General features: G+C 37.8%; 1 protein-coding gene across 1 annotated transcript in view; it reads right to left on the bottom strand.

The window, feature by feature from the left end:
• TRPC4 (transient receptor potential cation channel subfamily C member 4) overlaps positions 1 to 17,023 on the bottom strand; it is a 127,979-nt gene that overhangs the window by 35,896 nt on the left and 75,060 nt on the right. The window contains exon 4 of the mRNA XM_005516324.3: positions 262 to 598. Coding sequence (XP_005516381.1) covers positions 262 to 598 — 337 coding nt within the window. The remainder of the gene's footprint in view (positions 1 to 261; positions 599 to 17,023) is intronic.

The raw sequence follows: 17,023 nt of genomic DNA, 5'->3' as shown, positions 1-17,023 counted from the left end.
AGGAAGGAATCCTTGATATCTTTTGTTTTTCCTCACTGTAATCTATCAGATGGTGACACTCTGGATTTTCAAACTCTACTGTCTACATTGCCAATTAACTTGCTGTCTTGCTAAGCACTGGAGGAGATGCTTGACCATTTGCCTGCTTTGGTAGGTTAATAATTCATGACAGAACTCTGCTGTATCCTGCCTTGGGAACGCTTGGCAAAACCACAGTGGTCAAAATACTTTTCACTGTATTGTCTTTAGTAATACATTTACCCAGGACCCACGGTAATATCATCCACTCGACGATGGTTGGTGGGGGTCCCTGCATGCTGAGGTCTGACCTGTCGATGTGCTGAGAGGCAAGCAACAGCAGGAACAGGAAAGTCAAGTACGATGCAGTATGGCAGATAAATTTGATAAATGGCTTTCTGATGAACAGCCCCAATGGGCTTTTGGGAGCTATCAGGTAACACACAGAGAAGACTGGGAAAAGGAGTCCTATCACAACACATGTCAACATCTTCACTGCCCAGTGTCGCCTCCGCCATCCAGGGAACTCGTCGTACCAGCGGGATGCGAGCAGCTGCTGGCAGTTGGGCTGAGCAACAAACTACAGAGAGAAGAAAGGAAGAGAGTTAGTTCCTTGCTACCTCTGTAAAGTTTTTTCATTCTGTGTATCTTTAATAGATAGATATTTAAAAAATTCAAATAAATCCACAGCCTGTGCAAGCCCACTCATACTGATGATACCAGTAAGATAGGGCTGGGTCAGCCCGCCTTTCTTTCAATGCCAAAAGTATAGTACAGAGAAACAAACATTTACTTTTCACAATAAAGCTTCACTTCCTCATTGGTTGAGTACACAAGGAGTCAACAGACTGCAAAACACATGGACTTAAAACCTGACTTGAAACTGAAAAGCAAGTTCACAAACACTTTTATTATTTAATCAGCAACATTTGTGGAGAATTCACAGAACATGAGGTAGAAGTTGATATGAAACCTAGGAGCACAACTGAGGTCTGCAAACAATGAAACAACTCCACAGTCATGAACAAACTGTTCTCAGTGTGTTCCCTGCTAATTCTCTAAAAATCAGGTTTACATGCTTTAATACTGACAACACTCTTACAGATGCATTACAAAATGCTTAAACAATGTGAACTAAGCACTAGCATTCCTCGGTGTTTCACTAACCCTTGTCAGCATACACACCTATCCTGTGCCATACTTTACGGTCTATCTGTTACCATGATGGAATTTTATTTTTTAGAATATGATCCTTAAAACTGAATTTCACAAAGCCCCCCCAAAACCAAATAAGTATTTAATATTTTTCAGATAGCTTTTCAAAGAAGTATATATCAAGGTTTTATGTCATACTTTGATCACCACTTCATATTTCCCCATTGTTTTCTTTTATAAAGGTGACATAGAGTAGCAGCACACAAGACTTGACATAAAAGGCATACAATAGAAGCAACATATGTATCAAAAAGGGCCAGAGTTGCATTTGAAAAAAAAAAAAAAAGGAATGAAAATAAGCATTTTCCTTCTCTGATGGTTTGATGCTGGCTGGTTGCCTGGTGCCCAACAATGCTGCTCTATCAATCCACTCCTCAGCTAGGGAGGGGAAAGAAAAAAGATATAAGGAAAACCTTGTGGGTCAAGATAAGGACAGAGAGAGATCACTTACCAGTTACCTTCATAGGCAAAAGAGACTCAACTTGGGGCAATTAATTTATTACCCATCAAACCAGAGTAAAATAATCAAAAATAAAATAAAATCTTAAAACCAGCTTTCTCTCACCCCTTCCTTTTTCCCAGGCTCAACTTCGCTCCTGAATTCTCTATCTCCACCCCCACATGATGCCAGGAGATGGGAATGGGGGTTGTGGTCAATTCCTCATGCTGTCCCTGCCACTACTTTCTCGTCAGGGGGAGGACTTCTCACACACTCCCCCTGCTCCACTGTGGAGCTCCTGCCATGGGAGACAGTTCTCCACAACTTTCTATAACATGACTCCTTCCCACAGGCTGCAGGTCTTCATGAGCTGCTCTATCTTGGGTCCCTTCCATTGGGTGCAGTTGCTCAGGAACAGACTGCTCCAGCATGTGTCCTCCATGGAGTCATAAGTCCTGCCAGCAAAACTGCTTCAGCTTGGACTCCGCTCTCCACAGGACCACAGGTCTTGCCAGGAGCTTGGTCCAGTGCAAGGTTCCAGTGGGTCAGTCTCCTGCATCCACATGTTCCAGTGAGGAGCTACCCAGGGGTGCAGGTGGATCTCTGCTCCACCATGGACCTCCAAGGGCAGCAGGGTGACAGACCATGGTCTTCCTCAGCAGAGGAAATCTGCTCTGGCACCTGGAACACCTCCTCCCTGTCCTTCTCTATTGACCTGGGTACAGTGCTGTGTTGCTCACATGTTCTCACTCTCTTGTACCCTGTCTTGTCCATCTTGGAGTATCTGGCATTGAACATGGGAGAAAAGGGTGGAATCTTCTGGCAGTATCTCACTTAAGCAGCCCAGCTATCAAAATTTTGCCATGCAAACCCAATACACTCACACATGTATGAATGTATTATGCACATACAGTGAATTAAATCATTAGCTGAATACTTAGTAAAGCTATGCAGAAACTTTTTTTCTCATTAAAAAATTGTATTTTTTCACTAAATAATTTCAGATTTGAACTTGAATCAAATGCATCTATTTTGGGATCTAACATTATTTTGATAATATTTATAACCACAGGAGCCAAGTTCCTTTGGGGATGAATAACAGGTAACTTTTCAAACTGTTTCTAAAATCACTAGGATTACTACTGGTAAAAAATGCTCTTCAGATTGGAATGAAATGAGAGTCAGCATGCATCTTTCTATATATGTCTGGATCTTGTCAGAATTGATTACCTCAGCCAAATTTAAACCTGGTGTACATTAATGAAATGTCAGAGTCTCTTGTAGAGACCCATTTGCCTACTAGACTCCAGCAGTGACGCTGCCTCTGACTGTTGTGAAAGGTAAGAAAATTTACTCCTACTGTAAGGATCTTGAAAACGACCTTAAGGAAGAGCAACAGAGTGTAATCCTGTGTTAGGAAAAATGCATTCTTAAGGTTTCAGGTTGTTTCTTTCAAGGTACAAATGTCTGGAATAATAGTGTATGTAGTCAGAGCAGATGGTTTCAAAGTTATGTTTTTGCCAAGTTTATTTTGTCTAAAACATTTTTCAACTTAATTAGCTTGAGTAGGTACAGATCAGTGCTTTCCCTGACTAGTGAAAATGTGTGACTCATGGAATAATTCCTCAATAAAATATTTTTTCTCTTTTTGCCCATGGCAGGTCCATGTTTGCTTCCTCCTTTCCATAATATCTTCCCATTACATATCCTCTCCCCTAAAGTAATCGGTTCCTAAGTCTGGCTTGTGCCCCCTTACTAAAAACCCTTGGCCACTCTCACAGTGTTGGGGAACCTACACTGTGAAGGAACATCTGCCAGTGGCCAGCAAAGGCTGGTAACAGATGTTGGGGACTTACTCCTTGCCAAGCACAGTTAAAAGGGAATTAATTTTCCTGTTTGCAATGTAGGGAAAATTAAATAAAAGGCAGGAGTTTTTCCAATGACCAAATACTGGGCTACCCTAGGACTGGGCACACCAGAACTGGACAGAGGTACCTCATGCCATGAGGAGATCCTTGCTGAATGCACCATCTGGAGGATGCTCCATGATGGGGTGGGCACTGCACTGCTTAGTTCTAATCTTTAAACAAATTAATATGCAAAACTGCCAGTGTTAATCAAAAAAGCATTTCTGGGCAGGCTTAAAAAAAATGCCTCTTGTCTTCTAATACCCATATTAGATTTTCTGGTGTTGGCACTGTGTGGCTAAGGTACAAAGTGTCAAGGATGGTGTTCTGAGGCACAGGAAGATTTTCAGTAAGTGCAGAAAAGTTTCAAATCCCAGACACTGAAGAGACAATTTTTAAAGTAATAATTTCATAAGAAATTAACAATCACTTTTCTTCAAAATATGACTGTGATGAGTTCTAGCACTGGTTGGATTCTCTGATTACAAAAGAAAATGTATATAGACTAGACATTTTATATGGCTGGAGTCAGAGGGAGCAGCCTTGGTAATGGGCTTTATATTACTTGCTTGACATAAAATACGTAAGAAACAACTAATGGTATGGTATGGAGCAAGCATGTAAAATCCTCTGTCTGCATTTAAAGAGCTGTATGCATAGGGAAGCAGTTCTTGTGCCGCAGGCAAAGGTCTGTAACAGAAAACACAACACAGTGTTTTTATCTACAGATAATATAATGCATTTCTGAGAGGTCCAAATATTCAGTTTCATGCTGGTGTTTATAATGTAACAACACGTTGGCAATGTCCTGAACCAACAAAAATATCTGTCTCTTCACTGAAGACTTTTCTTAATAGGTCTGAGCTTCATTTGCCATATAACATTAGCTATAAACCAATCCAAAGTTTTCTTCGTAAATTTGGAAAATTATCCCTAATCTCTTGCTGAAACTTCTTTTAATTTATCAATGAATTATATGACATTAGTAAAAATGTCCAAATGAATTCTCACAGGCTTGACTACTACTTTAATTTTTGTGGTCAAGAGTTCATATGCTGTGAAATATGGTCAGTAGTTATAGCTCCATTTATTACATTAGCTAAAAAATGAAGGAAGGTTTTGAACACAGAAAAATTATACCCCGATGAAGGAAAAGTGTGCACAGCAGAGAACCCTATGGTCTTCTTCAGCTGCACAGAAAAAGTGAGTTTGTCCCTTCTGGTCCTTGTGGAGAACCAGAGGAAAGGAGGGAAAGATGTTGTTTTCATGCTTCATAAGTAAATATTTGAGAGCACACAGGAACTGGGGGCAGGGAAATCTTCCTGGGACTCACAGTGCTGCCCACGTAGCCTCTCATATGCATTACTCACAGGTAACAAAAAGTTAAATAGATCAAGTAATTTAATCTGTGATTAATATATTTTATTTGATTAATATATTTTATTACTGATTCCAAATTCTTATTACACTTTTAATTTATCCACTGAAAAGCCTTCCTCTACAGAAAAAAATTAGCAAAAGTCTTGATCGCAAAATTCTCTGGTCAACTCACATTTATATTATAACCATCAGAAACCTTTCTATTACAAAGGAAGAGTAAAAGTAGATGGAAGAAAGACATGCTCCAGCACAGGACAATTCCTTTGTAAATGGATGGCATTACATCTAAGATGAACATATATTAAAGCTAAGTAGACACATAAGTCCCCTGATGAACTTGGAGATAAAAAAAAAAATGTATTAAAAACTATTTTAAGCAAGTATTTTGTGACTACCAGAAATAGAAATACTCAGTGACATTAATTTGCCAGTTCTGCATTGCCTATGCCAAAATATTTTCACTGTATTATAATTTTCTTCCTTAATTGGAGAGATTTGAGGTATTTTATTATTCTTGAGTATCTTTTGTACTGTCAGTATTATGTTATTTGACTTTGACATTGTCTCCACATAATTAGCAATCAGCAAGTTTATATTTTCACATTATGATGGCTTCCAATGGCTTTCAACAGTTTGTAATTACACAAGGGATTTTTGCTATATGATTAGTCCCGATTTCACACCTTCCGCTCCTTCATAGAGTCTGTCCATCTGAAAATGTTCTGGTATTCATTCTCTCACTGTCGTGCTGAGATTTGGCTCTTCCCTGAGACCACTGAAAACCAAAAATTATTCACAGTGCCAGCAAAAACAATCTGGTATAAATAATAATAGAGCCTGATTCTAGTGTTATCCAAGCATACATAACACAGAATTTAATATTCACTACTGATTAAATCTGATCTTTGGTTTTGCTAGAATACATCTTTCTGTCAATGAAATGTTGAAGAAATAACACAACTCATAATATTCACTATATATGGTCTTTAAAGAAATAATATATCATCAGAGTAAGTTGTCAGCTCTTTACCATACCACAATGTTACCTTCAAGTATTTATTTCACTGTATTATGAAATACAGAAATATATAAAAAACCTCCACTTGTAACAAGTTTCTCGTTTTTACATTTATAAAAGCAGCCTAACAAAATCTGAGGTCCAAATTAAATTCTCATTCTGACATCAATAGGTGGTTGAGTATGTTATATAAAAAAGGATGCAATTTGTCATCTAGAATTGAAAGCTGTCAAAGAAAATTTATTTCCTTTCTGACACATGCAAGCTATGCTGTAGCACAAAGAACTATCTCAGCATTCTCTAACAGATGAATGTTAAAGACATTTTTGAGGAGGAAACAGTGGAAAACATTTATCATAAACTTTCTTATTAATACTTTTATGAAGTCATGGCCAGATTCTCTGTTGTGCTGTGCTGTACTGCCATTACAGACACACTGTAGGAAAGGTTTGCTCTGAGGTCTGCTGCTTTGTCGCATACACTTCCCAATGATTGTGCTCCCTTTTGACAAGACTCAAGCATAACTGCTTTTTCTTCCTCTATAATACTTTACTTTACATATTTTACAAATTTTCATGGATATTTAAAGAAAACTTAAGATCTTCCATTTAGTTTAACTTCAAATTCAAATGTCAGTATTTTCTATCTATTGTTGTGAAAGGCATTGGCACTAATGACAGATTCAAGTCCCAATCTCACTAAGACGACTCCCAAATTCGGTAGATTTTTTCTCCCTTTAGAGTTGTCACTGCGTGTTCTTTTCTATATCTTCCCCCAAAGGCTGTATTTGAGAATTTCAGTGCTTACTCTGCGAGGACTGCTTCATGAAGACAAACAGCATTTAATTGCAATTTAAATGCTTTAATGTTATTGACTAGATCAGTTCTTCGTTTTCCTTTCCAAAAGCTAGGGACCGTGTTCTGGATTCCTTTGGGTACAGTTATAATGAGTGTTTTCTGCCTCAGGCCAGAAACCCTGATTCCTGCACCAAATCCTATGAATCTTCTCAGGTCCATCCCTTTTAAATCTTGTGCCGGCTGGAGCAGACCATCACAACAATCATGATTTGCGCTGGGTGCAAACCACTGGCCAACTTTTACTCAGCTCTATCTGCAGCTGTGTCCTTAAGGGGACCAAGGAGCTCACTCAGTGTCATGGTTTAACCCCCATCTGGCAACAAAATACCACAGAGCTGCTCACTCACCACCCCATTCCTCTCAGTGGGGTGGGGAGGAAAATTGGAAAAAGGTAAAAAACATGGGTTGAAATAAGAACAGTTGAACAATTGATTAAAGTAATATAAAACAACAATAAAAATGATAAAGTAAAAAAAGGGAAAGGAATAAAACCCAAGAGAAACAGGTGATGCACAATATGGTTTCTCACCTACAGCTGGGTGCTGCCCAGACCACCCCGAGCAGAGATTGGCCCCATTTAACCAGCCTCCCCCAGTTTGTATATTAGGCACGACATTCTAAGGTATGGAACATTCCTTTGGCCAGTTTGGGTCACCTCTCCTGGCCATGCTCCCTCCCAGCCCATGGCAGAGCATGGGACACTGAGGTGTCCTTGGCTTAGGGTGAGCACTGCTCAGCAACAGCAAAACATCAGCGTCTATCAATATTATACTCATGCTAAACCCAAAACTCAGCATTGTAGCAGCTACTAAGGAGAAAATTAACTCCATCCCAGCCAAAAACAGGACACTTGGGATCAGAGCACCAGACCACACCACCTTGTATATGATCAGGACAACCTGAGTCACATCAGATCCCTTTAGCAGAGCAAATTCACAGCACAGATGCCTTCATCATAAAATCCAGAGCTTACATTCCTCTCACCAAGAATAGAGTACAATTCCAGGGGGTTTTATTTTAATTATTCTACTGTGTAACTTCAAATATGAGGAGGAAGGAAACAAAATAAAAGGAAAATAGAAAAGTAAAAACTGAAATGCTTTATTAGAAGGATTAATGACATTGCAGCTTTGAGTATTTTAAATTTCTCATTTGCTACATCAACATAAGCAGAAGCTCTTGCTTTGATTCATTACTCTTCTCAGTAAAATGAATCATTACAGAAAAAAACCTATTAAATATCTATTAAATAAGTCAAGACTAATCTATAATTGCAGTGATTCTGATTAATTGCTTAGAAAAGGCAATGGCAACTGAAACTAGAATTCAGTTGTTAGGAACCAGCTGTGCCTGAATAGCTTTGTTAGACTTCCCAGTGGTAAAGGAAAATGAATCAGTTATTGGGCTTTGAGATGCCAAATTATTGGGCATCATTGGGATTAATTATTGGACAAATCATTGGGATGATTGTGTAAAATAGGTCAAAACTTCAGAACTGTTATGTTGGTATAATACTTCTAGCTCCCACTCTGGGCAAGTGCTAGAACCACCATAACTCAACACATTTTTGTAGGGAAAAAGAATTACAGAAGCCCTGTAAGTATCTGAAGAGAAAATAAAATGTGAACTTACTTCTCTTCTACTGGTTTTGCACACCTAGCTGGTGTATTTCTATGCATAGCAAACAAAAAATAACACTGGTATTTCTATGTAAAGTCCTGCATTTGGGACAGAATAACCCTGTGCAACAGTGCAAGGTAGAATTCATGGTCTAGGGAGAAATTTTGCAGAAAACACCAGTAAGCAAGAAGATAAATATGACTGGGCACATATTTGCTTAAGTCTCTGTCATTTCAATCCTATTACTTCCAAGGCACTCTTCATATACCTCTGACATCAAATTTCCTGTCTGTACCAATAGTTTCTACAAAATACACTACCTCACAAGAGAATAGAAATTGTGGCTGATCATTCTCTCAATATTCATTCTAACACTGAATAAACTGAGACTATAAACATGTTTTCTTTATAATCTCAGAAGTTCAAGATCATTTTACAAGACCAAAATCAGTATGTACTCTAAAAAACTTCATATACCAACACAGGGAATGTAAAAAGAAAAAAAAACACACCTCTGGGACCAGTGAGCTATTAGCAATTAAAGCTCCTTTCCAGCTCAAATCATTCTATGACTCTACTTTTCTTACATTTAAGTTGGTTCTGTGACCTGCATTGGTCACAAAACATTAGCTGTTTTTTTTTTATTGGTCACAAGCATTAGCTAGTCAGCCAGAAGGTGTTAGGATCCAAATTAGTTACAGTTTCACTGTGTGACAGAACCAGTGAGTTCCCTCATATCCAGAACATTCTACCACTTTGTCTACTTCTGTAGCTGCCATTTTGCCAGAAGGAAAAGTTACAAATTAATAAACAAACCTTTCAAAATTCATGAGGGAGCTGCAAATATGTTGAAAGCAACTAAAGCACAGAACACAGTGAGAGTTTAATTGGAGAAAAATTAGCTAAGAAAAGCTTTGAGTGAGGGATGGGTAGGAAAGCAACCAGAACAGCTATATTCTTCCTCTGGGCATTGTCTGCTCATGTGAGAATTTCTATTGGCATCACTAGAGACCACCCTGTTCCTCATTTGCTCAGCTTCTTGCAGAGGCCAGAACAAAGCAGAGTGTCATTCTTAGTTCTGCTTTCCTTTTTTGTCTGTCCTTTCAGACTGGAGCAGGGTATTGAGTTATTTGAAAGAAACCTAAAAGCAAAAATTTTAATGCTTTACTTCCATAATTTTCAATTTTTTTTTGACTGTTTCTGTGAAGAGAAATCTTGTATCAGTGATATTTGTTGCACTATTTAATATTTTTTTTGTAAAAGCAATGGTAATCACGTCCCATTAGCATCAGGCAAATTAAGCTTTCACTGTTAGCTTAGCTTTATGAGGTGCTATCCTGCATCCTTATGTGAAAAATGGATATTAAGCATAACTGTTCTTGACTCCATACTTATACTGTTCTAGCCAAGAGAGATTGGAGTTGAACTCCAGGGTTTCCCAGTTTCTTTAGAAGCGACTGTTTATGACGTGAAGCTTGTGTGGAACTGAAGAGGCCAAGGTTCCCCATAATCAGTGGGAATCCAGTTCCTGGAAAGCATAACATTCATTTGAAAGCTGACTGTATACAAAATTAGAGGGATAAGGGAAAAATAAAAACACAGACTGATTTCAAAGGAATTCAAGCTAAATAAAGCAATAAACAGCATATTCTTCTGTTGAAAGTTCTTTGTTAATGTGTAGATCTAGCTTTGCAGTTTCATAAATACTTAGGAACAGAATGTATACAGTCAATCTGCTTTTCTTTCTCTTCAAATACTTTAATGCTTTTTATCTTTAGGTTCCTCTTGTTTAACTTGGCTGTGTTTTTATCTAAGAATGCTGAGGGCTGAGAAATCAGATTAATCACCCAGTTCCTACACAAAGACTAAACTGAAATGGTAAGTCTTTGGCAAGGATGCTCAGTGAGCATTACTCTGAGACCATTTTCAGAAGAAATGCACGTGAGTCTCTAACAGATGAATCAGTTTTATCCATCAAGTGCAGCCATGTACAGCTTCTGCAGTTTAAACACAAAATATTAATCTTGGAAAGTATCTCAGGGGAGGATAAATGCTTGCTCCGAACTCTTGCTTTCCAAAAGCTCTTTTGCACCTAAGAATAGGCTGTGGTTGAAGAAAACTACCCTCTCTTGTGAACAGACCTAAGAAATACTGTGCTTTCATGTAATGGGAAGATACTTACTACAGCTGTTAATGAAAATCTGCGTATCCAGCATCTGCCAGCCTGGATAAATAATTACAGTCCTTGGATAGCTCTTTCCTCTTATGAAGCTCTGCAATTTGTGGAAAAACATTAGAGTTTGGTAGTTTGGAATATCAAATAAAAACCTGGAATTACTCTGTTGTTGTAAAGATGTCTGAACACTGCTGCTTTCTTTCATGGTGAAGAATCAGGGTGATGAAGGAGTCAATAAAGAGCCCATTTTAACTGACAATTATATAAGCATCACTTTTTAGGATGTTCAGGCCTCATCTACACTGAAGAAATCAGTGACTGAAAATTTGACCCCAACCATCCCCACTACCTATTGTCTCTTGCCTGGTTCCATTTTTTATTTCTTGTACAGGTCTGTACGAGGCAAATGTGCAACTTTTTGAAGTCTGCATACAAATCCCTTAGCATCACTCAGTTTTGCAGTTTGGTTGTGGTCTTCTTGCATTTAGCAGTATAGAGAACCTTTCAAAGACCAGTTCTTCACTCAATATTTTATTGATTTACATTATACATTTCTGTCTTAGACTGGTGTTTCTAAAATTTATTGCATGCTTCTAGTAACTGGATAACTCAGGGGATATTTTTGTTTGGCCAGATTCCAAGCATTCTCTTAGGGCATAATACATCAGCTCATACTACTAGGCAAAGGAATATATTTTCTTTTAAAGTTTGGCAGAAAATGACCAATTGTTAAAAGCTAGAGGTGGAAGAAACATACATGTAAGGATATAAACAAAGATTGTTTCAGTCCCTGAAGGTTTGAGGCTTCATTCTTCCTTGACAAATGAAAGACAATTTGTTCACCATCAGAGAAATATACTTCATAGGCTGTTGTCACTGCCTGTATGACATACATGCCCTGGCCTCTGCTCCAGCAAGTCATAAAGGGTACATTTCCAAGAAAGAGCTGCTCTTTAATCCTTGGGAAAGATACTAGTACTCTGAGGAAATATTTTATTTTCCCTTTTTTTTCACTCGTCTGTGATGTTTCCTGATCATATGCATGAAAGCATGATTCTTTAAATTGAAATTTATTTGAGAATTGGTGATACTTTATAATTAAGAATAAAGAAACTTATTGTATAATAACACATAAGTAGGAACAGAGGTTAAAAAGCCCAAGTAAACATACAGAAAACCCCTGAAGCCCCTATGTGACATGCAATTTAAATTTAGATCATATGTGTACCTTTATCATCCTATATATAACGTACAGGCTTTAACAAAATCATCTGGGTTGAAGACTTCTGTTGTGGTCCACAGAGACCATTCTGGTGATGCCTCCTGAGCTAGTAGCTTCAGTCATCTCTTTCTCCACAAAATCCAGCCTGCATCTGTAAAGGTCTCATACTAATACTATAAAACATTGTAGTCAGGAAGCAAAACCACTTCTTTACCACACAACCCTTTTAAATTTGCACCCAAAATACCTACTTGCTGAGGTAGAGGTGGTGAGACTCCAGTTTCTCTTTTTTACTTACTGCTGCCCACTCTGTGCCAACCCTGACAGAATCCATAGCTCTCCCAAATGCAGCCTCTAATAACACAAAAAAATGGTGACATCTTCAACATCCAAATGATTCAGTGAGAGGGTGAGAGAAATGGCAGCCAAAAAACTCCATACTTCATAACTAAACTATATAGTCAACTAAATTATATTGTAATTGTGCAGAGAAACAGCTGCAGGACTCTGCAGGATTTAACTGCGAGCTCCTTTAGTGCTTCATACTAGAACTTCAAAGATAATCCAAAATCAGTGCTTTACTCTGGGGACTTTTAAAAATTCCAACCAGGGATCTGACACAAACTCCTTAATTCTCTAACCCTGAAAGCTCACAAAGGTATAAACTCACCTCCTCTTTGTAATAGAAGACTTGATGTCAGATGCATTATCACTGCTGCTTTGGGAAAATGTTTTTCTTCCTCTTAAGTACTGAGCCTGCCAAACTTGTTACAAACCCCAGCTTTTCCATGGAAACTGAGGGAAGATAGAAGCCAAAGGACCCAAGGCTGAGATAATATTTATGTTTTTATTGGCAGTTATTTATATTGGCAGTATTATGATTGGCCAATTTACATTGATTGTATTTGTGAAGGAAAGCAGTAAGGAAGGAAACTTCTTTACCTTTATTTCCTTTTAAAAAATTATAGGATAATAATTTTCATCTAAATGTTTTTAAGTCAATCATATCTGTTGAAAGTATAAGAAGAATAGTATAAATTTGATAAATAGTTCATTGTTTAATTATGTTGTTGGTTTTACTACCTTTTTTTCTAATATAAGTATTTGTGTTTTGTTCCTGTGAAAAGAGTATCTGTAAACTGAACACTTTGACATTCTATCTTCTAATGTAATAAATTATTTTATAGTGATCCATCCTTTTCCTTCCTCAATCACTTGAAAATTCATATTGCTTGATTACTTCAAACTCATTGAGCTATTTGAGAAGTTAAAAACCCCTGGAGTACTGCTGCAACATTAATAAGAACAAAAATATTATTTCTGTAACCTTAAAACCTATTTAGGGTCTTTATGTTTTCAGCAAAGATGACAGGTTATATACTGGCAAACATATATGAGAAAGACTAAGGTGGCCAGATTCCTTAATACCAAAGGAGAAGAGAGGCAGCTATGTGACATTCTCTGTACAGCTGATGGCAGAGGCTTCAAGCACACTGGCTACAGTGCCTATCTCCTCAGTTCCTGACATCAGATCAAAGAAAACCCAGTCTAGAAGGGACCTCAGCAGGGAGTGAGTTCCTTCTTTTTCTTTTCCTGCATGGGTGGCTTCTGCTTTATTTATTAAACTGCCTTTACCTTAACCCATGAGTTTTCTCAGTTTTACTCCTCTGATTCTCTCCCCCATGCCACTGGGGGAGAGTGAGCAAGCAGTTGTGTGGTGCTTACTTGTCAGATGGGGTGAAACCACTACAGGTATCTTGCTGAAAGTTGCACCAGAAAAGCAAGACAACATCAAATCAATATAGCCTTAAGTATTGATAAAGTCTTGTTTAACCATCACTCTTGCACTGTAATTTGCAGATCACACCTGGAAAGAGTAGTCTGAAAAGAAAAAGTTCTCCTCTTGCTAGGCTACTTTTGCCAAGGTTTAGTACAGAACAAAGGTTTTTTTCATAGCCAGCTTAGGAAGACATAACTGTAATTTACTATGAAACTATTATTTCTCCTCATTTAAGTGTTATTATGCTACTTACCTTTAATGTGATTTGACTAATACATTTTTTATTGAGAATAAGGCTACATGCAGTGAAAGAAAGTATTTTTTCACTGTATATAAAAGCTTTATCCTTCTTTTCAGTTTTTTGACTGATTTTGAATAAATTCACTAGAGGTTTCAGCTTTGGAAATAATGATGAAGAAGTGTCTCAACACAAGTGCAATCTTGCAGGCTGTCATAGCTCTAACAGTTCTCTCTTGCAAAACTTTCCATTTGATCTTCAGAATCTTTATGTAAAATTGAGAATTCTTCCTCAGACCAAAACTCTGGAATACAGCTTTGCATCATGCTTATTTCTCCAGGCAGACCCTTAGCTCACACAATGCACTAGAAGGGATTCCTGTAAACAGGCTCATCATTTCAGCTTAAGGGCCTTTTCTGGGTCTCAGAGAAAGAGAATATCAATATTAAAAAAAAAAAAATAGCCAATGTTAGTTACCTTCAGAAATTATGTGCTATTCTTTTTAGCCTGCATAACACCTCCAGTTGTCCCTTGTCACCTTTACAATAATGGTAAGTAACATGGGCAGTGACAAAAATTATTTTGTTCTTGAATGGCCTGAGTTGCCTAGAAATGTCTGTCTCTTCCTGTCAGTGATGAAGGAACCCAAGGCTGGGCTGCTGACATAGGTAACGTTGTTAAATACCTGAGGTTATGTGGGATGAGTCAGAAACTGTCAGCACCAGCACACTGCAGAATTGGTATTTCTAGTTTCTTTTTGTGTGCTATTAAAAGGCAGAAATAAATACTTGAACTAATATTATTAATAATGTGTCAAATATTTTTTTACATGATGTTACACTTCCAGCTTGTCTTAATGGCAAATGCCATGTAACTGAGTCATGTCATTTTGTGAACCAAAACAGGGTTGCTACTAAAGCCCTTAAGGTCAGCTATTGAAAACAACCTTTAATTTAAACAACTGCATTACCCTGATAATTAAACATTATTGTCTTTTATGCACAGCAGGCAGAGTAAAATATGTCGTCTTCTTCCACCTATAAAATCTGACAAGCCAGACCTTATACTTGACCAACACAGCATAGGCATGTTGCACTTTGTAGTTTCTATTTTCTGAAGACCAGCATTGGTCCTTCTCTCCCACAGATGTTAGACTCTCACATTTATCCAATACTACTCAGGAATGAAACACACTCAAAGAATAAAAGCCATGATTTGATGTAATAAAGAACATGGCAGATGATGTTCAACTCTTGATTTCTTTCTTCTCCTGTAAGTATGTATTCATTCACCTTGGGTTTTCCCTGTTCTCTGAAACATTCTACAGAATCCTTATCATGTCCTTGCTAGTTTGCAAGTGCTCAGTGACAAGTGAGACTATTCTCTCCATAATAAAATTTTTCAATTTCTTCAAATATTTTCTTGAAAGTTTTAGTTTTGTAAAATATCTCAAGAACCAACATATTTCAACCCTGAAGAATATCATCCCATTATTTATAGAAGAAAGCCAAGTGTATCTGCAAGGAGGACTTGATAATTGTGTGTAAAAATTTTCCTTTCTCTTTGAAAATATCCTAGAATTTCAAATGCCAGCACTCAAAAAATTGAACCCTATGTGACTCTCAAAATGCAAGTTCCACTTTGTCAAACCACTGCCATATTGAACATCTCTCCTAATTTTTCTACTTTAGTTCCTGGAGCTGAAAAGTTAAGAAAGTAATATTCTCTGCTCAAATCTGATCTCTTTGGAGCCACAAGAGCGTGTTCATCTAACAAGCATTTGTTTTTCTCATAAACCTTTTGTTTGACAATGGGTGCACATGTTGATGGATGAAGACACCCTTTGCTATTTTAATGTCAATAGCTAAGGCGTACACTAAATCAAAGAAGGGGTAAGGAAGGAAATGAAGATTTCTCTGCGGACATCTGGTGGAAAAAAGAGAATATAGATTAAAAGAATGAGCAGATAAGCCTAAACCAAGTTTGCTTTGGCTGTCTTGTTTTAATGTTTAATAAACACTCAATGGAGAGAGACAGGCAGTGGAAAAAAATTGCACTACAACAGCACACAGAAGCATCAGTGTCAGCATGTTCAATTTGGCCTCAGTTAAGAAGTTTCTCTTATTTTAGGCTAGTTAAATCTAGCACAGGATGGATTAGTTAGTTTTTGGACAGAAGGACAGAACACTTTGTGACATGGTCCTAAATATACCCCAGGTTTGTAGGGAAGCTTGTAGGTGCATTAGCAGGGACTCCTTCAAACCAACTTCTGCTGCTGCCAGTCTCAACAGAAGGGTTGTGCACTGCTGGTTAGGGGTTTGCACTACTGGCTTTTCCTGTTTGAGGCAGATATCACAGCAACATTTCTCATAATGAAGATTCAGAAAAGAAATTGAAATGAAAGATTTCCATTGTACTTCATTAACACAAAGTTTCCTCTGAGTTAATTACTTCCATCAAGTGTTTGAAATAAAAGGATGCTGATCTTAGTTCATGAATAGTTTAACTAGAGCTGTGATGAGAGGGTTGCATCCTGTGTGTAGCACATAGCGTTTAAAGGTTATTGATGCCTTCTGAGACATCATTAAATACTTACTGCTGAAATTAATTTCCCTTACGTGGGCTCAGAGCCTCCAGAATTCAAAGACTCTGTTACCACAGGGTAGAAATCGCAGTTGATGCAGTAAATTGTCTAACTTGCTTCTACATTTTCAATGCCTAGTGAAGTAATTCTTCTAAATGAAGCACACCCTCCTTACCCAACCACAGAAGCAGAGAGAGATGTCTCTGGAATGAGCTTAGATGTCTTATCTTGAACAGACAGGATCTCTCTCTGTGCATACCTCTGTCTGTTGACTGTATAAGGAATTTGTTCACATATTCTAGGAAAATTGCTTCACCACAACTAAATGCTGTATTAAGCAGATGTGCCCTATGATTTAAGAACATTTTTTCCTAGCAGCAGTAAGTACACCTTCCAAAGGGACACCTACACCTCATTTAGTCCTGCTCGACTAATTGATTTTCTTCTATAACAAGGTGAGCTGAATGAGGGAAGGCTGTTGATATTGGCCATCTGGACTTTAGTAAAGCCTTTGACACCATTTCCAACAGCATTCCTCCTGGAGAAACTGAAAGGTCATGGCCTGTATG

Source organism: Pseudopodoces humilis, chromosome 2 (genome assembly GCF_049639895.1).
Source record: "Pseudopodoces humilis isolate 2021_Gansu_Grassland_sample_001 chromosome 2, ASM4963989v1, whole genome shotgun sequence".
Lineage (NCBI taxonomy): Eukaryota > Metazoa > Chordata > Aves > Passeriformes > Paridae > Pseudopodoces > Pseudopodoces humilis.
This window is presented reverse-complemented; position numbering and strand designations above follow the sequence as displayed.